Genomic DNA, 24,932 nt, shown 5'->3' on the forward strand with positions numbered 1-24,932 from the left:
ACTACAAAAATAAATAAAAAAAATTAACAGTGTAAAAACCGTTAAACTGTGAAAAAATCTCAAGCCATCTCTATTTTTTTCTATATATGCTAAGAAAATGGGAAACAGATGCAGTGATGTATTGAAACATGCGCAAACATACATGGAAATGCAGCATATGAGGCAAAACCAAGTTGGTATAATTCTAATGAGCTTGAAAGTCAATATTTGGTATGATCACTTTTATTTCTCACCACAGCCTCTCTTAAGCCCCTTTTCCATTAGTATCCACTCAGATCAGCAAACTCTCTTATAATTTCTTTAAGTAGTCTTCAGGAATAGTTTTTCAGGCTTCTTGAAGGACATTCAAACCTTTGGAATTTCGGTGCCTTTTGTTCTTTTCTCTGTTGAGATGATCCCACACTGCTTCAATAATTTTGAGGTCTGGGCTTTGGGTAAACCAAGCCATGACTGACTATCCAGTTATGCATCAAACAAGACCTCAAGACAAGATGGATAGTGAACAGCAGATGGATACACTGAAGGTCTACATGCTTCTCTCAGGTTGTGTTAGATTTTTTCCTCTTCTTTATGTCATTTTTTTGTAGATTCAAGTAAAAAAATGGAAATAAATAAATCTTTTCTTGTGACAGGCTGCTAGTAACGATGTGCCTAAAGAAACAATTTAAAATTGGTTCCTTGATAAGTTTTCTGATATGTGTAGCCACAACACTGGTTCATCTCTCGAGTTAGGTGTGATATTGTTGAATGATTTACAGGTCAGAGTTAAGTAGCTTAAAGAAGGAAAAATCAGCCAGTGTCCGAAGAAAGACTTTGAAAGCCCCTCAGAAAGCCTGAAGAACTATTGCTCAAGACCACTACAAGAAGTCTGGCTCCTTGGAAGTAAAATCTTAAGAAATGAGCAATGACTCAAAACTTTTGCACAGCAATGTCCATTCAAAGTCATATAAATGAAACCACATTAGTTCAGTATTAAAAAACAGACCCTAGTTTTAACAACTTTACATGCTACTCCTAAGGAGGATGAGAAAAATAAAGGGATAGAAAAACTGTAAAATAGTGGAAAGCTGAAAATCTTTGGACCCTAAAATTGTGTTTTTTTTAAGTTAAAAGTCACAAACCAAAAAAAATGAACCACCACTTTTTAATCTTTAAACAGAAATTGTGATTTTTCTTGAACATTTAGTCAAATCCATATTTAATAACTGTATTCACTGAGTCCCTCTTGTTATGATCAGTGATTGTTAAGGCTGGTAAACTCTTGATTCATTCATACACTCCTCTAACCTTCACGCTACTTTTAGCCCCAATGAAGAAATTCACTGCTTTTTCATTAGATATATTTTATTTAAAAAAAAAAAAGGAAACCCAACAAGAACTTGTTTTTTTTACATAATGATCAAGGATTTTATTTTCGTAGTCTCTTTCATCAGTTTCATTTCATTACAGAAAATGTTATAGTACAGCGTTGTTCAATGTCTCCTCATTGCTTAATAATTTCCTTAGGAGTGCTGGTCACATATATCTGTACAATATGATTCTTATTTTTTTCTGTACATTTTTTGTGAAGTTGGTTAAAAAGGCTGTCAGCACTTAAAGAAGCTGTTTCTTTTCTTTCATTTTTTTTTTCTTAAATAGTTGATCAAATAAAAGATTATTTTTCCCAGGTTCAGCTCGCTCGTGGTGGGGTTTGGGACGGAGTTTACACCCGGTCACCATGAATATAAGGAAGCTTTAGGGTCCTGGGCCGACTGGGGTGTGCCCCCCCCCCCACCCTCCCCGACACCGCCTCTTCCTTGCCCAGGCATTTGGCACTGCGCACATAAACAAGACTCACAAGATAAACAACAAGCAAAGCTCTTTGTGAAGCCATTATGATGCATACTAATGAGAGAAAAACAGAAGTGTCACCTTGATGGGCACTCCAAAGAGGAAGTGGCCTTTATGTGCCCCCCCTCTTCCTCTTAGCTGAGCACCGTGGGGAATCTGGAGCCTTCCTCTGTGTTTTCTTTATTTTCATAAAACAGAGTGTTTTTTTTTCCACTAAAGATGAGAAAATAATAATTTTCTTTTTTTTTCTTTTTTTTGTCCTGGCAGGCACCTACAGCTGTCTATTAAAATGCTACTGCTATAGATAAGGTCTAGCATTGAACACACAAAGCAATTGCAATGAAAGGAACAAAGTTGCCTTAATATAATAATGATAATAATAAGAATAATGATAATAATAATAAGAATAATCATAATAATATATTACAGAATAAATCTCTTTTTATAATTAGATTTTTTTCATTAAAAGTTATATTTTCTTTGTTTGAAATACTATAATCTTTTTAAATTAGTTTTTTCATATGTATCTAGGTTGTGATCAAGATGTTGACTATACCTCAACGTTATCCAAATCAATAAAAACTAGCTGTGCCGTTGCATATTACAGAATAGTCAATGATATGTGGACATGCACCGTGAACCACCCATTCCCTCGCTATGTGACGCCGTTTCTCCGTCCCTCCGTTATGACATCATAGCCGGCCGATGACCATGACGTCGACCACCTCGCCCTTGTGCAGCTCCACGTATTGCTCTGTTTTCGGAGGTAGCATCAGGAGCCCGTTAGCACTGCGCATGCTCATCAGTCTGCTGTTCACCTGGTTCCCTGCATCAGAAAAGATGATGAGGGGAAACAATAATTGCTGTTAAAAAGAGCAGTTTTTATTTTTTCCACTGCCAAACTGGCTAGTATTCAAAAACTACAGAAACCATGTATTTGAAGTAGTTTCACCTGCAGTAAATCAAAGAAACCCCGAGGCGAGCCTAGTATGGAATCATGTCTACTTCTGCTCCGTGTTCCATATAGAGATTGTGAACACTGGTAAGTCTCTTGATTATTTCCACTCTGACGAATACTAAACGGCCAAAATGATCACACGTTTACATGACTGGGAATCGAAATGCTGATCTTCAAACTCGTCTAAGAAACTGCTGCCAGTCTTGTCAGTCCTGATAATTTAAGGTGCTCTTAAATGATTGCACTTATGTTTAAAAAAACAACACAATTTTTGTAAATCACTATAAAACTAACCACACCTATGAGTGTTATTTTATCATTGTGCTCAAATGTTATTTTCCCCCCACAGATGCTGGTTTTGTACCTGTGCTCTGTGCCCACGGCAGAGGCTCCTGGTGATGCCATGTCAAAATGCAGCGGTGGTATTCAGGGCGAGGGTCCAGCTTCACATCACAAGACAACTAGAGCGAAGAAACACACAACATAAATTCTAATGCTGCATCACCCTTTTTTAATCACCACTGTGCTTGAAGTATGAAATTGAAGAGGATACACCCAATGTAGTGGAGAAAAAAATGCAAAATTTGCTTTCAGACAATTTCTTGGAATCCATCTGGCTCTCATGTTACTGTTACCTGGAACCACAAAGACAAAAGTCACAACAGGAGTCTTGCTTGAGTTCAGATGTTCACGTACACTGATTACAAAATGCTAAAGATGCTGATGAAAGCCACAATCTAAAACATGCATGACTTTCTTTCCGACTTTCCTGTGCACTCTGGTCTGGACAAGCTTTTGGACTCAGTCACACTTCATGTTTATTTAGCATGTCTTTTAATTTTCAACCAAGTCCCAGAAGTTGAATAATAAACAACCTTCCTCGGTCTTGAATGCCACACAATAGATGGCATATCTATACCAAGTGAATTCCAACAGAGCTATAATTTAAGCCTAGCAGAAGTGAAAAAACCAGGCTCGTCCAAATATGGTCTCTTCTAAAAAAAACAGAGTGCAGTAATCTTCAGAGCCACAGCCATCTTTTATATACAGTCTATAGGCTAAACACACATGTACACACACAAATCTTCTAATGGCAAAAATCCAGATCTGAACTGTCACAAAATGTAAGCAAGTTGGGTAAAATTCTGCCAAACACATTTAAAACAGGGCAAATACATTAGTTCAAAGATTATCTAAGTTTGCTGGCAAAAGGAAAGGTTTTCTCAGAGTATTATCTGACCTGTGTCTGATGCCATCTGCTTTGGGAAATTGTCTGGCTACATCTGGCGAAGGCCATCATTTGCACCCCTAAGTGGCAGTAATGTGTTCAAGTTGATTTCTAACTGCTTTATAACAGCAAATGATGTAACACTGCACCCTGAATAGCACCCATAATGGCAGGGGACCAGATTGCTCACTCCATGATGTTAGTTGGGGACATAGGCTGTGTGTGCTCACTGTGTATTATCGTGATATGATTTTCTCACTCTACAGTTATGAATATTCATGACCGGGGAGCAGGCCTTTGGGTCAGTGTGGGCCGTGATTGGTTCCTCTGCCAAATCAGAGCAAAACACTGTGGTCATAAATATGTATCAAGCAGATGATGAAAATGATATCAAATCATGGCTGCAACGGGCTGCAATAATACACCCTGTTTTTTTTACGTATAAACATAACTGTAAATGTCCCCATATATTATATATTCTCTCTGTTGCAGCTGATTGCATCGACACTCTTAAAGCCTATTTGTTACAACAGCGACTTTGAATCATCCCTCACAGGAGCAAAGGACACTTTTTGCACTTGGGAACGCGATGAAGTCAGGATGTCCCAGTTGCCCTGTGTGTCCTACCCTCGCTTTGATGATGGTGGGCCTGGGGTCCAAAATACCCTGCATCTTTCTCAAGGCAGGGATGACAAAAAGATTACAGGTGACAACAGCAGACACGGGATTTCCTAGGACAGACGGGGGGACAGAGAGAAGAGGGCGAGGAGAGAAAGCAAGGGGGGGAAATATGTGAGTAACATCTCTGCGCAAACAGCGGAGTGAATCACTCTTTCTCTCAACTTCACACACTACCTGGGAGGGCAAAGATTAGTTTGCGAGCACCATCTATGTCCAACGTGGCAAAAGTTGTTGGGAGACTGGAAAAAAAGACAAAAACAAACATAATTTCTAAATTCTCCACCGGCTGTCATTTTACACCACATGACTCCTTCTGCATGTCATTTGTATGTATTGTTTGTGAAGCACTTTTGAAGCGGATTCTTTTTCTTACCCTGGTTTCATGAACACACGACCAAAATGGATCTGAGCATGAAGATCGATATCCAGCACCTGCTTAAGGTAGTCCTAAAAATGATGTTAGAAAGAAAGAAAATTAAAATCCTTAAGAATACTCAACAGACATGAAGAACAAGTACTCCAAAAAATGTGTTTCATAAAATAATGAACTCAAACGAACTGTGAAGCTCAGCTGTCTGGCTATCAGCTACCACATGGTGTCAGTACAACACAACTCTACCACTGGACTTTCTGCCACTGTACCTTCTCTCCCATAGACACTCCTCCTGAGGTGATGATGACATCAGCACGGCTGATGCCTTCATTCAGAGCGTTGAGAAGGTCATCGGGGCTGCAGGGCACAGACAAACATATACATACAAATGTCAAGCCCCCCGCGACACCCAGGACAGAGAAATCACAGAAAATGAGAAAACTGGCCTATCTTTGGATAAGTACACAGGGCTTATTAAAAGGACAAAAGCATAGCTAAAGGGAACTGTGGCAGAGGCAAGATCTGACGGCATACTTGTCTCCCACGATGCCCAGATTGATAGTGGGGTAGCCATGTTCCTGAATTGTGGCCAACAGGGTGGAGCGATTGCTGTCCCTGATCTTTCCAGGATGGAGGTCATCTTCTGGGTTCAGAAGCTATCGCCCAAACAAATCACATGTTAGAAACTCCTATTTGATGGCAATCTTTTATTATTAGTTGTGAAAATCATTAAATAAATCGTTCTGCATCTTTTTGATTTGCGATGAGGTCTGGTAAGTAAAGAAATAATTATTCTGCTGGAAGATGAGACAATATTATAATCCTTATGCAAACTTTTTATTTTTGTACCCAGTCATGTAGTTACTATATTTAACATGCTCTCTGTACTGAATAAATCTGCTTTGGTTCTATTACCCTTGAGTTAAAAATGCTGCATAAAATAATACTTTAAAACTGAGAAAAAAACACTTTCTGAAGTTTCAAATTAGCAACACCCATCTGTTGTTCGTGCTAAAGTTAGTGTCATCTAAACCAATGCACTTTAAAGATGTCAGCTTGGCCTCTGGGAACTTGTGAGGTGCTCTTGTCACCATTTTGTCACATTTTAAGACTAAACAGTAGAACATGACTGACACATTTAAAAGTCTGAAATACACAATGTTGCAACAGACAGATTTCCTTAACATTTACTGCGTGTAATTATGTAAGAGTCTTTACAAAAATAATATGAAAATGCTTTTTAAAAATAAACATTTTAATTGCACGATTATTTTTACGATCCACCTGACTCTTCTTCTTGTATTACAAACCCACCTGTCACCATGTTGTCAACCTGGTCTTTCATCATATTCATTACTTTTTAAATGCTCATTTATTGGCTGTTATCAATGCAGACACTGATATATCAGAAAAAGCTAATATCAGCCAATATCTTAGAGTCACTGCTTTTCCATTGCCCCTCTCCTTTTCTTAGTCCTTCCATGAGATGAACACGGGCATACGCATGTGGTTCATGCAGTCTTTCAGCTTCATGTTCTAAAAGCGCTACGCTTAACTGACGGTGCCACCACATCTTACTTCCATGTGGCACCATGACACTCTTTATAGCACATCACCTGATCAGGTTGGAAAAGAGCTTCAATTAGCCAAAGTCTGCCGTCATGGATTAGGTTTTGTAATATCTGAAACTGGAACACTGAAGAGGTACAGAAGTCTAGTTGTATCTTAAAATCTTTGAATCACAACATGCTAAAAGGATATCATGGATTTTTTTTGTCCACTGCCACCAAAATAAATGCTCATGAATAAAATGTAGCTGCATCTAATCCTCTACTTCATAAGACGGCAGATGAGTGAAATATGCTAACAAACAGGTGATAAAGTTTAAATATGGGTCTGCACGGCCCTGAAAATGGAGAGCTATGCATATTCATGCACCCCATGAAATTTAAACTGCGCATTAGTCACACAGAAAATGCACAAATCTGACTCTACTGTTTAAACGAAACCACCTGGTCACAGATAAACACGTTCTTCACAACTGAAAGCACATGTGAAACAGCTGACTGCACATTCACTTCTAAATGATGTTCTGTTGTCGCCAGCCAAAGCAAACAATGGTGATTGTGCATAAATATGAACGAGGTGTGTTGTTAGGAAAAAAAGGCATACTGTTGTACCTTTCGCAGCCAAGTCGAGAGGCATAATTCACCACAACAAAAACTAAGATTTTCTTAACCTTTACCTCATTTCCTGTGGACATGACGGCCACCACAGGGAATTTTTGGACCTCCACCTCTGTAACTCCAACAGTGGCCAGGAGGCCAATTTCAGATGGACCCATATGGGTGCCCTTGGCCAGCACGCACTCGCCACGCTTGATGTCGTGACCGATAGGCCTATGAAGAGATGAGCACTAAACATTTAAAGCCTGCAAGAACAAGGGTACTGCTACATTCACCATAGATGTTCTGGTAAAGACATGAAATGTGTTCTAAGCATCTGTTTTCCTTCAGTCTTCATCATTATTATAATGTTAAATAAAGAACAATAATAATCAAAAACATGCAGACAGACAGAATTATAATAACAGCAGTAGTAGTGGTGCACTATACCTTGCATTAATCTTTTTCAAGTTAACTCCCAACAGTGTCTTCCAGCCTTGCAGTATTTAATAAGTATAATACATAACAAACATCTCAGTCACGGACTAACCTGATGTCCTGCCCTGGGCGAGCTTGTACTAGGATTCGTACCTCCAGCTCCTCCGTCCCCTACCGGAAAAACATTTATCACATTGAACAGGCTGGGTCAGTGACAGATAAGAAAATGATGCTTTCAGTATTCTGTCCATTTCTAGGTTAAAAGACACTATATTGCCAAAAGTAGTCACTTGTTTCCCTTCACACATATATGAACTTGAGTGGCATCCCATTCCTAATCCATAAGGTTTAACATTATGCTGATCCGCTGTTTGCAGCTATGAGAAGTTTGAATTCTTCTGGGAGGGCTGTTCATAGGTTTGTTTATGGGAATTTTTGACCATTCCTCCTAGATGCACATTTGTGAGGTCAGACAGTGTTAGATGAGAAGGCCTGGCTCACAGTCTCCGCTCTAATTGATCCCAAAGGTGGTCTGTCGGGTTGAGGTCATGACTCTGTGCTGGCCAGTAAAGTTCTTCCACACCAAATTTGTTTACTGTCTTTATGAACTGCTTTGGTCTGCAGTCATGTTGAAACAGGAAGAGGCTTTCCCCAAACTGCTATCCCACAAATTTAAGAGCTTGAAATTGTCCATGACTGGAGCCCATCCCAGATGTCACAGGGTGACGGGCACATAGTGGACATGTCACCAGTCTCTTGCAGCTCCAACACATAGACAGTTAACCTAGCATTCATGTATTTGGAATTTGGGAAGCAGTTGCAGTACACAGAGAGAATCCCAACCGATCACTGCCTGAACCAGACTGCCTGAGCATGGTTCTCCTGGAGCTTTCTTCCTGTTAAAATTGAGTTTTTCCTTCCGACTGTCGCCAAGTGCTAGGTCATGGGGGTCAGCTGATCGTTAGGGTTTTCTTGTCTTTACCTTACAACATAAAGTGATTTGAGTTTACTGCTGTTGTAATTTGGCACTATATGAATAAAACTGAACTGAATTAAATGAAACCTTTCACAGGTTTGGGTTAAAGACAACCTTATAGGATGGTTATAATAAACATAGCTGAAGTTTTTAATAAAGATACTGGCATGTTAAAAAGGAAGTGAGACAAAAGCTTGGGCTTGAGAGCGCCATGGATGTTTGGCTTCTAATGTTTTTCTTCTCTTGACCAAGCTAACATCAGCTTGGGATGGATTTCCTTTTATGGCCAGGTGTGCCCTTAGCTGTGTCCGTGGTGTGGAATTGGTGCTTACATGTAGTGGGCATTGCTTGCAATAGCCAGGTGAGGGGCAACCAATTAAAAGAAAGCAGGCCTTGGGCCTTAAAGAGACATGCGCTTAACAATCTTGTTCAGACAGTAGATGAACCCAGACACTGCATCAAAGGCCAGTATATAATAATAATTATTACTTTTTAAAACTATGAATCATGGAAAACTGAGTAGTTTTAGATTCAAAATATGAAGCTGGAAATGAGCATACTAAGGCCTTTTAGCGTTCTGATTCTGACTGTCCTTCATTTAGCATGAAACTTCACGCTCACGTCTTCTGATTCGCGGAGGAGCTCGGTATCTTCCACCTGGACTACAGCGTCTGCCCCACAGGGTATAGGGGCACCCGTCGTCACCCTCATCACTTGGCCAGGCATCACTGTCTGGGTGGGCTGTGCAAACACAGAAAGGTAAACATAAGTCAAAGATACAGGAAAGGACAAAAAATATCATGTCAAATTTCAAACACTGGGTTAACGTTTAACCCATAGGTGTTATGGAATAAATGACGGACTGTTTGTGACTGAAGTAATCTATACAATAAAACAGAAAACTGACTTTATGTACATCATAATTGCAATTTTAAGAGCGTATAAAGGCAAACAGGAAACAGATGCTTGAATGTGTGGTGATGCTGTTTGAGAGGAGATGTGAGGGGTTGTCGAAAATCTGTCAGGCTTACTTTTGTCTCAGTGATCTCATGTGTTTACACTTTGACTTTCTGGCCATGCTTTGGTGCGAAGGGCTTTTCATCACCTGCTAAGGGAACACACTGATGTGCAATTACAGGCTGGTCAAGGCATAAGGTGAAGGGCAAAAGTGAAGTACTTTATTTTCATATCCAGTTTATGTGGGTGTTTGTGTGAGACCGACTGTGTGAGTGAGGGTGTCTTTGTGTGCTTGCAGAGGTGTCAGCGTGGACACAAACCTGCTCCCCAGCTTGGGACTCTCCAATGATGAAGCGGTCGCCTGGGCCGTCAGCCGCTAGAATAAAAGAAAGATTGAAAAGTATTACGCACGAGTGCAGGTGAAAACCTGTGGGTGTGTGGGAGTGTGTATTGAGCTGAGTCATTTCTTTTGGTAAAATACAGTGGGAAATGATAAAAACAAGATCTGGGGGGAAAAGTTTATTAAACATCTCCAAAATAGACACAAACAGTACTACCAGGGTAAGCAGATTTTTACAGTTTTAATCAAAAATCAGTCTGATAGCCTTTGCACAGCCCAACCCTTATTGTTACTGCAGCCAAGTACTGTGACCGACCAGAGCAAACGCAAAAATTGAGAAATCAAGAATCATTTTTAGCATCCCTCTTTATCAATTAACAAACACACAGAAAGAGGAACGAAAGTCATCACAAGATGCTCTTTGAACACGGATATACTGCATCCTTTGACATTAAAAATGTCCTTGCCGGGTGAATCTGCCATTCTCTTTAGTGCAGAAAGTTTAAAAAATCCCATTGATGACATCAAAAATCTGTTTTGACATGAAGAGGTTTTTCACATTTTTGGGAAAAACCTGAGAGCCATGATGGAAATATAAGTTTCTATGGGTTTTTATGGAGCATCTCTCCTCATCTAACTCTGCTTCATACCAATGCAGTTCTTAGTATTAACATCTACTGCATTTTTACCTGTTCACACTACACACGTAGCAGAACCCAGGACTTCCCTGATCACTTTTTGGATGTTAACCAAGGCTAATTTGTCAGCTTCTTGGTGCTTTTTATTACTTAAAGTGACAATAAAAGGCAGAAGCTACACTTTGGTAAAAGGAAAAATTCAAGCTCTAGACAACAGACTCTTTTCAGACCCATATTTTAAGCACTATAATTTCTAAAAAACACACGTATCCTTTAGCAGGCAACAAGCCCTTAGGACAGATGCAGAAAATCCTGAGAGATCTGTGGTATTCTTCTCCTCCTACTCGTTCAGTAGGAACCAACAGCAGATGTTATGTACAGGAGGTTTTGAGCTGCCTGAAGTCAGCGAGTTGTCACCCTGTTCTTCAGGTTAACACAGCCCTCAGTGCTTTACAGGACTCCCTTCATTTAAAATACTGACAGAAAATCTCAACCAACGTCTTCTGAATCTCACCTAGAAAAACACTAGAAAGGAGTTCTAACAGCCATAAGGATGAAACTCTGAGAGTTGGATGTCTGAACAAAGGTAAATCCTCCACCATTTGAGAATTATCTCTTGCCACCTGGCAGCTGTGGAGGACAGCCTCGTTTATGTACAATAATTGAAAGGATCACCGTTCAATCACAGCGACAGAAAAAGCCTTTACATTGTCCAACAAGCAGTTTTTTCCTGCTCCGGTGTCCTGCAGTGATCTCACTGGGACAGAAACAGTTAGTCCTTCTGCAGCATCACTGCTCTGTTACACAGCAGTGACTTTACGAATAAGATGACATGATAGGCACGTACAGCTGCGTCAATGTGAGGTAGAATTCAAAAAGTAACCTTGATTAGTTTTCTTATTTCATAATTGTCTTTTCAACTGTCAGATTTCACTATTAAAGCTTTGTCTCTGTTATACCTTATAAATATGCTCGGATCAGTTGAAAAAATTCTGCAGCAGTGCCTAACGGGAATCAATCACAATCCGCCATGTGAGGAAGGACGTGTGAGTGCACAGTATTTCCTCAAAATAATGTGCAATCTATTTACACTATTTAATTGTATCAAAAGGTTGCACATCTTTTCAGGTTTGTACTTGCTTCAGTTTCAGTCCATCAACTTTTTAATAGTGCTGTCAGCGTTAATCTCGTTAAAATGACCTTTTAACGGCATAACCGCATTAATGCGGCAAATCTCCGTTAGCAAGTTAGCACGGATCACCCTGTGCGTGGGGCTGTACGGTGTCAATGCATTAGCGCGGTTAGCTTGTTAACACGTTAGCTTCAGTCTCAGTCCATCAACTTTTTAATAGTGCTGTCAACGTTAATCTCGTTAAAAGCGCGTTAACGCCATAACCACATTACGCATTAACGAGCTAACCACGCTAACGCGTTGACGCTGTGCAGCATGGGGTGATCCGCGCTAACGGAGATTTGCCACATGCAGCAATTTTAACGAGATTAACGCTGACACCACTACTCTTAAGTATATGCACTGCTTTTGAAGTGATCCACTTCTTTATGTTACTTTTGTTTAACTAGATCGGCAAAGCATAATCAGTACAGTTTTGAATTTTTCTTTAGTTTTAATTTTTAAATGAATATTTTATTTCCATTTAGTTTCAGTTAGTCAGTAATTAGTAGTAATTTTCAATAATTTTTGATATTTTTTATATATAATAAAAATTATAATGAGGCACAAACGTGTATATAAATTTAATAATAAAAAAAAAAAACTACAGACATTTCCTAAATATTTAGGATTTTCTTTTAGGTAAGGTTTGTAACAGTATTGTTTCAGTTAGTGTTTATGTTTTCTTGTGACTTTGTAAAATGTAATTTTATAAATGGTTTCCATTTAATAATTACATATAACCATGCAAAGTTTGCACTTACGAACACCTGGTTAAGCAGGCCTACTGTCTCATTGCTCTCATGGTAATAACAAGAGGTAAAAAAGGACCCGTAAACAACTAAAAATAAACATAAATGTGTTTGATTTTTAGGTAAGATGTGTCATTTGAACACAACAAGGGCTATATATCATAAATAACAGTATAATCCTTGCAACATTTACACTTATGTACATTTTTGATAAACTGAGGATAAGATCCAAAGTACTAAATACTGAAAGGATGTCAGATGGATGGGCAACAAAATGTGGCAAAGACAAGAATGAGAGGATATTATTCAATTAGCATCACCTGCCGTAATTGATGTTACCTACCTCTCACAGCATAACCGTCCTTGACAGAAGCAGGGAAGGGTGGCAGGTTGTCTTTGGCGTAAACGTCCTGAGCCAGGACTCGACCCATCCCATCTGTAGAAGAAGAGGAAAAACATGAGTGTGGAGTGGAGAGGCTGGTTGAAGATTGGTGGAAGGAGAGAGCAAAAGTTAGAGAGAGAAAGAGAGACAGAGGCATAGAGGGTGAAACAGTGCATCTGATGAAGATACAGAGAAATGTTTGAGCTGGAGGTGTGTATATGCGTGTGTGTGTGTGTGCATGTTTTAAAGAGAGCCATAGTGTGACACCACGCATCAGCATCTCTCTGCATGACTCACCGCCTGACCTGCACACACGGACATGTACTTGCACACTGCGCTATTTTACCTCAGTTTACCGATTTGCACACCGCAAGTGGGGGCTTGCAAATGTTCATGTGCACATTTCTTTAGCATTTCCAACAGCCAGACAACTTAAAAAATGTCAGGGAGGAAAAACAGAGCCTCTTCACTGAGACAATGGCTCAGAGAAAGTAAAGGAAGGAAAGAAAGACATAGAAGTCAGAAGGGAGAGTGGGTGGAGGGAGAAAAAAAGATCCAGGCACTAAAATACCTTAAGCTGCTGTGTGCCTATATATAGCTGAGCCTTCATGCTGTGATTATGTGGGTGTTAATATGAAGATCTAAGCTTTGATATCAACGAGTTTAAGGGGAAAAAATATGCATGTGCATACAGACACCCACACACATGCAGATGACAGGAATACTGAGCTGCTGTACATAATGCATCTCCATCATGGATAAAGGCACACATGCTCGTGTCCAAATCCTCCCATCTTTTCTCTATATTAACAGTATTTAAATTGGTGTATTTTTACACACAAGCTGGAACTGAAAAGCTTGTTAAAACCATGTGCTGAAGCTGAGCTGTGACTAATAATAGAACAGAGGTGATGTCTTGTTGCAGCAGAAAAGTGCACGTTTGATAAGGTGCTTTTCAAAAAGAAGAACCTCTTTTTGTAAGACGTTCTGGACACCAGTCTAAGCCAGCAGTTCCCAGCGTTTCTGAGGCCAATAAGACTGAACCTCACACCACCTCGTCTGTTGAAGTGTATCAGTTTAAACTTATAAAAGCAGATGTGGTTAAAATAATGTATCATTCAGTTGAAATGCAAATGTTTACGTCAGTAATTTAAAAAGTAGTGTGAGCTAATATGTATCGGAAAAATAAAGTAAAAAACACAAAAAACAAAACAGGTTTATTAAATCTTTTAATGTCTACGATTTCTGCTTAAGAAATAGCCCTATTTAAGAACAATAACACTGGTTATTATGACAGGAAAATAGGGAGGAACTAAATGAATTTTTTGTTTTGACAAATGCGCTCACTTCCTTAACTAAAACTCGATGAAATGACTCACTCTCATGCCTTTGCAGAAAAGTACATTTAAAGCCAGTGAGGTTAGCCCAGCGTTTAGCCTGAAAACAAGGGCGGACTAAACTAAAACTGCTCTGAAGTAAAAAATCTGAAGGTCTCTGTGTTTAAAACCAACCAAGTGTAACCGAGCATGTTGTTTTTCTCCCTGTTTCAATTGCTGGGCTAAGTTAACCTCCAGATAGTTAGGGCTTCATAATTCACATGCAGATAAATATTTCTGTCTAATTCCGGGCGTGAAAGAGAGTAAGCATTTCAAACTATTCCTTTAAAGTGTTTTAGACTGTTTAGCATTAAATATTAAACTGTCAAGAACTTCATATTTAAGTACAGAATCACAGCAAATGTCTCTACGATACAATAAGAAAGATAAACAGGGATCTAGTATTAATTTATACTATTCCTCCAGTAATAGCTTACGTAGAAATATGTAGTAACCAATTATAACAATAAAATCAGCGCTAGACACCTCTAATTCAATACTCACTATATGCAAAAAATGCAGAATACACATCCATTAGCAAACACACACACACTGTTCTAAATCCAGCAGGGGAGCTGCTCCAGCTGTTGACTGTCTAAATATTTCATCTCTCAAATCCCCCCATTCTCTCTTCCTTACCCAACTGTCCGCCTCCCAGCTGTGCTCTTGCAAATCCTGCAATCCAGTCCCCTATTCCATAACATGAAACATCACTTTACACCTGGAAAACGAAAGCGCTCCTACTACCATCATTGATCTAGAAGTCATGTGCGCTGCAGGCCATTATTGCCGCCAGTCTTTGCTACGGTTTCTACAGATGAATTAAAGACTGTGTTTTCCCCTCCAGCCCTCAGCTTGACTCTGTGTCATCCTCCGCTGGCACTTAAGCCACTCTGCCAGAAGGATGACAAGACCCTCAGGTGCTAAACCTACTTGTCTTGCAAGTTTGTACCTTAGAATCTGGATGTCTGTTTAGACTTGTAAGCACACAATGCAAAAATACTGCTACAGTTAACTCATACAGCGACATGAACACACAAGCAGTAATGTGTACATACAAATGTCATGACAGACACTGAGAATTATATAAACAGGAATTAGTTTTGCAACTGCATTAAAAATTGTTACTATTTTGACCACTTGGGGGCAGCGGAAATGAGCTGTAAATAATCCTGGCATACTATCAACTTTGAAAATTACTGGCTTTAGCTATTTGCTACACAAAAGTTATATATAGACCCATATACGCATGAAGCAAAAGCTAGCTTCAGCCTCAATTTGTCTCTTGATGTGTTGTGATCTCAATTTCAAATGCCCCAAGTAACAAAAACATTAGTTTCACTCTTCTTTTGACATAATATTGGGGCCACAATTCTGATAATTTTTGCTTTTGTAGAATTCAGTTCTGTTTAGCTGAAATGTACTCTGATGGAAACACAGTAGCGCTCTTATGGCTAAGGAATAAAGCTACAATCACGTGCATGTCACTGTCGGTTACAGAGAAATAAAACGAAACTCCAACCTGGTACATGTTAATAAATGAATAAACAAACAAATGCATCAGGTGAGCAAAAAATTGGATCCATTGTCTGTATAAAGTGTCTCACAAGCTGTGGGAAGTCAAAAAACACACGCAAGTCATTTGTTTGTTATGCATTTGACCTTGTAGCAAAGACAATCTGAGTCTGTGTGACTGACAGCGTGGCCTGCGTACAGGAACTGCTGATTAAGTGAGGTGTCTGGTTGTGAACAGGTGGTGTTTAAATGCTGTCATGTGTACTTAGCAATCAGAAAGGAGTACCACCACAACATGCCAGCATCTATATGAGCTGGATATGCAAAAAAAGGAAAGACTTACAAACTAGAAGCTTTTCTGTAGCAGCATGGCTACAGGCTTTAAAGGGTAACCACCTATCTGTCCTCCTCACCCCTGTAGTTGATGATCTCAGTGCCCAGGACTGCAGTCATCTCTAGCACAGTGATGAAGGCCTTGTCCATGGAGGTTAGGGGGAAGGGGGACATACGGTGCCTCCGGGCCACCTTGGTGATGTCCACAGCACTATGACCTGAGACGATGTGAAACATACAGATGTAGTCATAAAATCCACAAAATCAGGTTTAATTCTCCATGTTAAATTTGAACAATTAAAAAAAAAAAGAAGAGAAAAAGTATTTATTTTTATTTAGACACTTTGAAAGAGGAAGACTGGAAGATAAGGAAGGAGAAGAGTGAGAACTCTACTGGGATTCACTCCCAAGGCAGCAGGGATCTACGTGGCTCTAAAAGCAGGGAACTGAACAACTCTGAACAGCAATTTTAAAATCTCAAACAGAACCTCGCACTCTGGATTTTCAGCTGTTAAGTCCAGAGTCTACATGACATACAGTTAAAATGCACAAATGATCATTATAAAAAAAAGGATATATCATCTAATATGTCTTCACACCATGGTAAGAAAACTGGATTAAGACGACTTATTTTTGCTGCATGTAGGCATATGTGTGCTATTTGAATGCCATGAGGAGGGACTGGCAAAAAACAGTCCTGTTTGTTTGTTCCTGTGAAACGCAGCTGGATGACAGAGGTGCTCGATAGCAGCCATGTTGGTCTAATAATACCTCTCTAATAATTCCAAAGGTAAAAGAAACAAAGCAAGGTGTAACTAATGTGTAATCTGCTCTCTCTTTCTTTCTCTCTTTATCTCTCTCTGCCTCGCTCTCCCTCTGCCTCACAGCGAAGAATAGACGCCGTGCTTTGATTTCCCTTGACCCAATTTCTCTCCTTTAAACATACACTTACGCTTCCACAGCATATTCTGATGCTTAACATGAGGCTTAACAACCTCTGGCAAAACATCACAAACACACAGGGACATGTAAATGCAACACAGAAGCCACACACACACACACACTTAAAATCTATCTGAGTGTTAGAGGGCACAGTCTGTGACGTGCAGATGTGAAACGTGAAAGTTGGTGCTTACTTGATCTTAGGATATTTTCTTTGCTGCTGCATCGTGACTGCACCTGGGGATTGAGAGGGTGATTGGGAACGAAAGACAAGAAAGGGCAAAAGGAAAGAGAAAAGGAAAGAGAGAGAGAGAGAGCAGAGGTGGTGGTAATTTGAGATAAACCAAGCTGCTCTTTTCACATGCTTGAAATGACAAGCTGTTTATACAACAGTCAGAAGCACTGGCAAGAGCTTGCGTCACACTACACTGTGCACTTTGTCCTGCTGCTGGGAGATGGTTACATCTCCCCCATGACCATTATGATCACTTACGGTACACTACATCATCATGTCACAGGTGGTTGTCACACTGATAAATGCACTGACATGTCACACTATAATTAAAGCACTTTAAAGAATATACGGACAAAGGCAGCAACATACAGAGTGACAATATTGTATCACAAGATGTTTTAACTGTGCTACAGTGTAACACCAAATGTAGTGGAAATGTAGTGCTGAGTTACGATAGTGGCTGTTCAGATGTGGCGCAAGAGGGTTCAGATTTCTCTGGAAATTGCTGATGCTGCGTTTGAACGCTACCCGTGATCTACGGCAAGGTGGGGAGGAGAGCAGAGCGGGTTAAAACTGGGCTGAGTTTCCCAAAAACAACCTGAGGCTGGAGCTCAGGTGCTGTCCATGGTTGAGAGAAGGCACGTGGAGCTTGTAATTTTCCTATAAAACTCTTAACTTCCTCATGTATAATCAGTGTTGCCAAAATTAGCAATAATTGCATTTACATTTCCCATTGACTTCTGTCTTCCTGCTTGAGTGGCCTTGAGTGGCCTCTCTGAAGTTTATTTTGGAGGCTATTGCTGTGCCCCTGCTCTATACAACATAGTAAATGCGCACAGTATGGGTGAGAAATTTAAATTTTAAACATTACCGTTTCAATCAAACTTTGTTATACAGACTTTATATAAAAGATAAAAAGAAGATGATGTTGTATTTAATAATAATGTAACGCGAAAGTCTGTAAACTCTGTAATTGTCCAATGGACTTCAGGATAATAAGACTTTTCTTTCCAACTAGAGGAGCTGCCTCATTATTTCAATTATCTGTTCAAAGATCTTTTATTTACAGTCTATGGTTGGTTATTGTTTTTGTGCTATAGGAAATCAACCTGTTGGAAATTATTTGGATGGCAACATCAGTACTGAACCAAAAATAAAACAAAAAATGCTTCCTGTTTCTCAAATACAATTTTAGGACGATTCTCAAGTTTTACTTCCAATCGTCAGTAAAAATGTCTCCTAAAGGGCTTGCGAAAGCTTTGGCGACCTCCAGGAAGAGCTGATGGAGGATGGAGACAGTGACCAGGAGAGGGAAGTCTGGGCATCTCTGTCTAGACTGTTGCCCCCTGCCACCCGGATCAGGAGAAGTGGTAGAAAATGGTAGAAGACGATCAATTGTCAATACTTCCTGCCTTCTTTTGTGCAAGACAGTAACGTTTTAGAAAATTGTCATGTTTGCTGACATTTTGAGTTAAAACAATGAAACTTCTCAACTGTAAACACATTACATGCCAAAAGGAATGTAGTGTGTGTCTGGAACACAGTTTTGTTCCCAATTTTAAGTACCTTTATTCTGCTTTACATTTAGTAATTTAGTCCAAGACTAGCTGCTAGTGAAAGAAAAGAGATGTGATGCCAAGCAGCACCGATCCATGGACATGCTACTGCTCTAGCCTCCTGTCTCTTTTAGCTGTATTTCTGGAAATCAAGCAACGCTTTGATGCTTTTATGTTAAAATGTTGTAGCGCACCTTTAAAAAGGAAGATGCTGGCTTGCAGTAATAAGCATGCTTTTGGGAAACTCAGCCTTAGGGAACGATAAATAAGGGAAGAAGAATCACAGGAGGCACTTTGTTAAGCTAGTTTGGCACATAATCAGAAAGTAATTATTCTTTAGACACATACACAAATAGAGGTCCGGTTGGATACACTGGAGTGAAAGTATGGGATTTGTGCCAATGTTGTCCACTTCTTTGGTTTTGGCTCTCCCTTTGTCTTCTCGCCTGCTCGTTAGTCTGGCTGTCTTTCAACCTTAATATTCAGATTTGTCAACTGACATAGCTGATTGTACTCTGGCAGTCATTATCTGTCTGCGCTAACATGTCTTTCAATCCCTCTGGGCTCTGAAAGTCCTCTGAAACTCAGTAACTTCTATGACCCGTGGTTATCATAAAAGTTGGGTGTGGGCAGTGTGCTGTGTATGGAGAACCAAAACACCCACGGTGAAGGTGAAAGTCTCTCTACTCACCCACCCACCCCTCTCTTTCTCCTCCCCTCCCTCAATGCCTAATACTGTGACACCACTGGGCACCAAACAGCCAAGGTGAGAAGGTGGTAAATGGGAGGTGAGGCAAAGGTGGATGGGATGGTGGAGAAGGAGGGATGGACAGGCAGAGAGATAGAGGAGACAGGTAGACAGATAGACAGGGAGGGTGGGGGTGGAAGGATGAGGATCAGCGTGACGTGGTCCCACAGCCCAGAAAGAAACAAACAAAAACAGGAAGCACAAACTAGACAGACTTCACTAAACTACAGAGCCGAGACATAGCAGAAAAGAGGGAAAAGAGGAAGAAAAGAACGAAAACAATAAAGACCATTAGAGCGGCCTGATGGCATCTACTTAACAGACATCCAGCACACCAGACATAGCTACTGAAAGCAGAGCATGTTAACCGGAGAGACAGAAACAGAGAAAGATGAGCAGATGGAAGAAGAGCGAGAGAAACAAAGAGAGAAAGCGAACAATAAGAGACAGGAAAGTGTGCGTGGGAGACTGAGAAAAGAGGAACCCTAACAGACCGGACAGAGAAAACAGCTAGACAAAGAGTGATGTAGAGTGAGCGACAGATTGAGTACAAGAAACAGACCAGTGGCAACAGACAGAGAAAGAGAGGGAGTGAGAGCTAGAGAGATAGCTAGGCAAGCGAGTAGGGGGGTGGGGTGGGGTGGGGAGGTACAAAGAGCAGGACATTTGTTTTGCGCGCTCCTCGGAGGAGGGTGAGGGGGGGAGAAGGGGAAGAGGGGAAAGAGGAGAGGGGGCGGGGGCGGGATAGTTACTCGAGAGCTGAAGGTCCTCCTGCGATCATCTTTAAGCCCCTCCAACCTACACTGGAGCTAGTGGAGATAAAGCATCGAATCACAGGCATCAGTGCATCTGTCCCAGCAACCAGAACACCACAAACAGACAGACAAGACACACAGACGGACGGACGGACAAACGGACAGACAGGCATCCACTACAACAAGCAACCCTAGCAGGAGCTGGGGGGAGAGGAGCAGAAAGGAGAGAAAGAAGGAAAAAGAGCTAAAGAGAAAGGTGGCATAAAGCAGGGCCATAAAGAATGAACACCTAGTGGCTTTTTGGCTTCCTGAAAACTTTCGCTGAGGTTCATGTTGTGATTATGCTGATCCGGAAATAATGGATGCGCTCTATAACAATCAGAAGTTATAATAACATATTAAACCGCGATGCTTTAAAAATGTTCAGCTACAAAAAATGATAACAGAGCAGATTTTTTTCTTTTTCACTGGGAAAGCTTGACTTACTACACTGTATCGTAAACCTCTGATGCAGTGCTGGAGCAGAGCCAGTTCTGCCTTTCAATCTAGTCCCAGTCCCGATGTCAACAGTTCCTGCATGCCGCTTGGATAAGTAACCCTCATGTGTTCCTACTTTGTGTCCAGCAAATTTAATGTAGCCATTGAAGCCATGTCCACCAAGGTTTTCACAATTAACTAACACTAAAATAAAAGCTAAAATTAGATGTGAGAAAACATTTTAGTTAACTAACTTTTGAAAAACAAATTAAACTAAATGAACGAAAATTGAGTTAAAAAAAAACTTTAGTTAATTTTTTAACTAAAAATGTAGTAGAGATATACTTAGTTGTAGTGTTTATTAGACTGGTAAAATAGTTTATTACAACTTGCCTGATGAGTCTCAAAATACATAATATACATGTATAATGGGTCTACAATTCTATGACACACTATGGATCAACCGCTTTAAAAAAGTTATGTGTTTCTGTAGTAATACACATACTAATTGTCATCAATTTTCCCTCTGACATGTGCCCTCCATACAATAATAATTAAACTGACTAAAACTAACACTGAAACTAATAAAAAACTAAACTAAAACTAAACATTTTCAAACAAAATAACTGAAAAGAAAATTCACTCTGTAGACTAAGGGAAACTAAACTGAAAAAAGAAGACAAAAAAAGTCAAAATGAAACAAAAATAAAAACAAATTAGCAAATACAACTGTCTAATAAATTGCTATAATAAGGCTATTACTTTGAGGGTGACTGACATCTTTTATTTAACGTAGATTTTTATTATTAAAAAAGAAAAAAAGAAAAAAAAAACCTGTCTTAAAAAATACCTGAACATGTGTGGACGTAGCCTTAGATTATAACCGTACAACGGCACAGTTTAGGCGGACAGAACACGTGAATGAAACACCAGTTTCTCCTTCAGCATTTTAACCCCCATACTGCCATGTTGGTAAGCTGTATACCCATATTGACATTTATGAACAATTTTCAGCAGATGCAAATGCTAACGAAGTTTTAGTTTAGGCTGGCAGCAGATAGGTCACCATGCAGATGGACTACCTAATATTTTGAGGACTAGCAGTAACACAACAACTGTAATTGTTGACATTAGTGCTTAAGAATCTGATTTCTGGATTTAAAATGCCTCATCATATTTACAATTTTACCACTTTCTCTTAGTTGGTACAAGCTTTTTTCAGCGGATGCCATGATGGCAACAGCTCATGCTAGCAAATTTGTGCTGAAGCTCGAAAGCCCTTATATTTCTTTTATATAACCCTATATATAAGAGAGAGAGCAAGCGAGAGAGTGATAGAGACAGGGATAGAAACAGAAAGAAACAGAGAGAGGCAGGCATGAAAAAACAAAAAAGGACAAAGGTGGGGATTAAGGGGGCTAATTACAGCTACAGCAAGGCACAGATCAAACTTGCAGACATTGAAAAGCACATATGAAAACTAGCGACTGACAGCTAGGGCATTTTTTGTACAAGGTGTGCCATTCCAAGAACACTAGGACTAGGACATCTAAAATAAAATAAAATAAATTTAAAAAAGCACAACAATTACATCAAAATCTTACTGCCTAACTGGTCTCCTTAAACACACAGATAAACCACAAAGATCAAGTTTTCTTCTTCTACCTAACCCAGTTTCACACTCTGTCGTGTAGTAATGGATCATTAGTCTGTCTTGCAGCAATATACGGTCACCATTAGCTAGCACATAGCGGAAAAACCTCAATGCAATGTGGAGTGATGACACTAATGCTGACACAGGTTGAAAACAAAACCTCAGTATGGCAAAAAATAGCTCAGAAGAAAAGATCATACCATCAGAGAGCCATGGGGAAAGACAGTTTGCATATGGAGATGAACACGGGAAAAAAGCTACAGGGGGATGTGTTAGAGGCGAGGAGGATACATGGAGAATGAGTACAAAGGCAGACTGGGATGTTTTGGACGTTTAGAGGAAAGGCATAAAAGCAGACTGTCAAACATTCTCGCACTCATTTCTAATCTACCCTTCGCTGCAATCCCCTGTTACTGGTGAGAGACCGACCAAGTGAGAGAAGAGAATGGGCTTGTATGAGGGATGCAAATTTTAACAGGCACACATCATACACGCAAGAACAACAGTTTCAAAACTCCCTGGATAAGCAAAAATAAAGGAAATAAAAAGCAGGCAGTTTCCACATTCATGTGTGAGTGTTTGCAACGAAGCATTAGGCATGTTGCAGGGAATGCAGACACACATGCAAATGGAAAAACCACCGGCTTTCGTGCCAGAAACACTAAGCGCTCTAAACGGCAACCTTGCCGTCACCGCGGAAACAGCCTGACAACGGGTTGTCATGGAGATCTGCCCGGAAGATCAATGGGCTGGGGAGCAGGTGACGGTTCTGTGTACGGACACAGAATAGCGAGCACGGCCAGGTCAGCGAGACACGTGGCCCGGCATCTGTGAGCCGCCCGGGGAAAAATCGATGGGGCCAATAACTAGCCGGCTAAGGAGATGTTCCAGGAAATGATGGGATGCAACTGCCGCGGTGCTGAGCTCAGCACAAAAACAAAGGAGCTGTCAGACAAATTATGCAAAAAGGGGAAGATTAATACATCCTCTGCAAGGAGGAGAAGGCTGTGACAGGGCATGGAGGCTTGCTGTAAACTGGCTTCAACCGCCTCACCCCTTGTGACGGAGTGAGAGAGGGATGGAGCAGAGGACAAAATGCCAGGATGATAGAGACAGAGTAGTAGAGGGCAGGGGGAAATGCTACTGTGGCAATCCAGAGCGATGGCTTCAACCTCCTGGAGAGTGCACTCATGGCTTCCCGTGGGGAGGTCAGTTACTGTTCAGTGATCCCTCTGTGAATCCAGCAGCACACTGGCATATCCATATCAGGCACAAACACACAAATACGTTGCATCCTGTGCAGAAACCAGGCACTGACACACACATCAAACCTGACAAATGACCAGATGGGGGGATGAATGGAAGAGAATGAGTGCTGGTGGAGTTCTTGAGATTGAGGCATGGAGAAGAAATGTTGCAAACTATTGAAGATGGTGGTACACAGGACAACTTATAGACTAAAATCAGATGGAAATCAGTGTCCAAATACATCTGACTTTGGAAAACACTTCATTTTGTCTTTTTGCCCATGTGTATCACCACTGCACTTCTAAATCTGAACCTAGCTCTGCATGGCTCAGGCAACAGACACCTCTGCTGTAGAAATATGCAACATGTGGACGTGTCCTATGTGTGTTTGTGTTCATTAAACAAGATCCCTTTTACACCTGCTATACATGATTTGATTTGTGTCCACACAGGTCATGCAGAGAATATAGACTGGCCTTTGCATTTGCAGCTGGTAATATTAAGCTTTCTACTTATTTGCAAGTAATTTCCAAGTAATCTACTTTATATGCAATTCAGTTTGGAGCAAACCGGCAGACTTAAACACTTAAAAGTTAGTTTGTTAAGTTTTAGGCTGACCAATTGAGATGGCGGGAACAGTCTCACCCTGCAGTGATCTCTTGCATTTAGATAGGTTTCATATCTCCGTCTCTCAACTTAACATAAGCAGTTAGATACTGTCTATTACTAAAGTAGTGCCAAGTTCTCACCTGCTCCAGTGCTGCAGGTACATGCTATAGCAAAGTGAAGCCCATTGCAATCTAAAATACAGCGTGCCCCTCTCTGTCCCTCCATCAGCCTTCCTGTCTATGTACGTAAATGCTTGTGTATGTCACTAGTGTGGTTAGGTGCTCAGTGGGATGCCAGTGGCCTGCATGCCGGTAGAGAAGAAGTTGCTAGAAGGTTAGCGGGTTTACCTGGTCCAAGGTAGAGTACCTTGACTTGAGCGTGATGACCTCATCCAGGTGAGCCCTGAATTCTCTCCGTGAGGCCTGGGGGAAGCCACAGGATAGTCACTCACCTTCATAACATACACACGCATGCGTATACGCACACACGTACAGACGACAGGCATACACTCCCACTCAGACTGTTGCAACACATCAGATACTAGTGTTTTAAACACAGCTGCACACACAGTCTGCTAATTTAGCATACTAATGCA

General features: G+C 40.5%; 1 protein-coding gene across 7 annotated transcripts in view; it reads right to left on the reverse strand.

The window, feature by feature from the left end:
- Positions 1-2,309: 2,309 nt before the first annotated feature.
- Positions 2,310-24,932, reverse strand: part of gphnb (gephyrin b) — a 108,826-nt gene continuing 86,203 nt past the window's right edge. For 3 of the 7 annotated variants that reach the window (XM_005731120.1, XM_005731118.1, XM_005731122.1), the window contains 16 exons: positions 24,685-24,759; positions 20,347-20,403; positions 17,250-17,292; positions 16,194-16,331; positions 12,851-12,943; positions 9,927-9,982; positions 9,271-9,390; positions 7,786-7,844; positions 7,316-7,469; positions 5,605-5,726; positions 5,340-5,427; positions 5,071-5,144; positions 4,869-4,936; positions 4,644-4,747; positions 3,153-3,249; positions 2,310-2,656 (listed from right to left, as the gene is read on the reverse strand). In XM_005731120.1, the coding sequence (XP_005731177.1) occupies positions 2,523-2,656; positions 3,153-3,249; positions 4,644-4,747; positions 4,869-4,936; positions 5,071-5,144; positions 5,340-5,427; positions 5,605-5,726; positions 7,316-7,469; positions 7,786-7,844; positions 9,271-9,390; positions 9,927-9,982; positions 12,851-12,943; positions 16,194-16,331; positions 17,250-17,292; positions 20,347-20,403; positions 24,685-24,759 (1,482 nt within the window). In that variant the 3' untranslated portion in view covers positions 2,310-2,522. The remainder of the gene's footprint in view (positions 2,657-3,152; positions 3,250-4,643; positions 4,748-4,868; positions 4,937-5,070; positions 5,145-5,339; positions 5,428-5,604; positions 5,727-7,315; positions 7,470-7,785; positions 7,845-9,270; positions 9,391-9,926; positions 9,983-12,850; positions 12,944-16,193; positions 16,332-17,249; positions 17,293-20,346; positions 20,404-24,684; positions 24,760-24,932) is intronic. The other 4 variants (XM_005731119.1, XM_005731121.1, XM_005731123.1 and 1 more) reach the window with 4 other exon arrangements.

This window comes from Pundamilia nyererei, unplaced genomic scaffold (genome assembly GCF_000239375.1).
Source record: "Pundamilia nyererei isolate P.nyererei 1_Seehausen unplaced genomic scaffold, PunNye1.0 scaffold00041, whole genome shotgun sequence".
NCBI lineage: Eukaryota > Metazoa > Chordata > Actinopteri > Cichliformes > Cichlidae > Pundamilia > Pundamilia nyererei.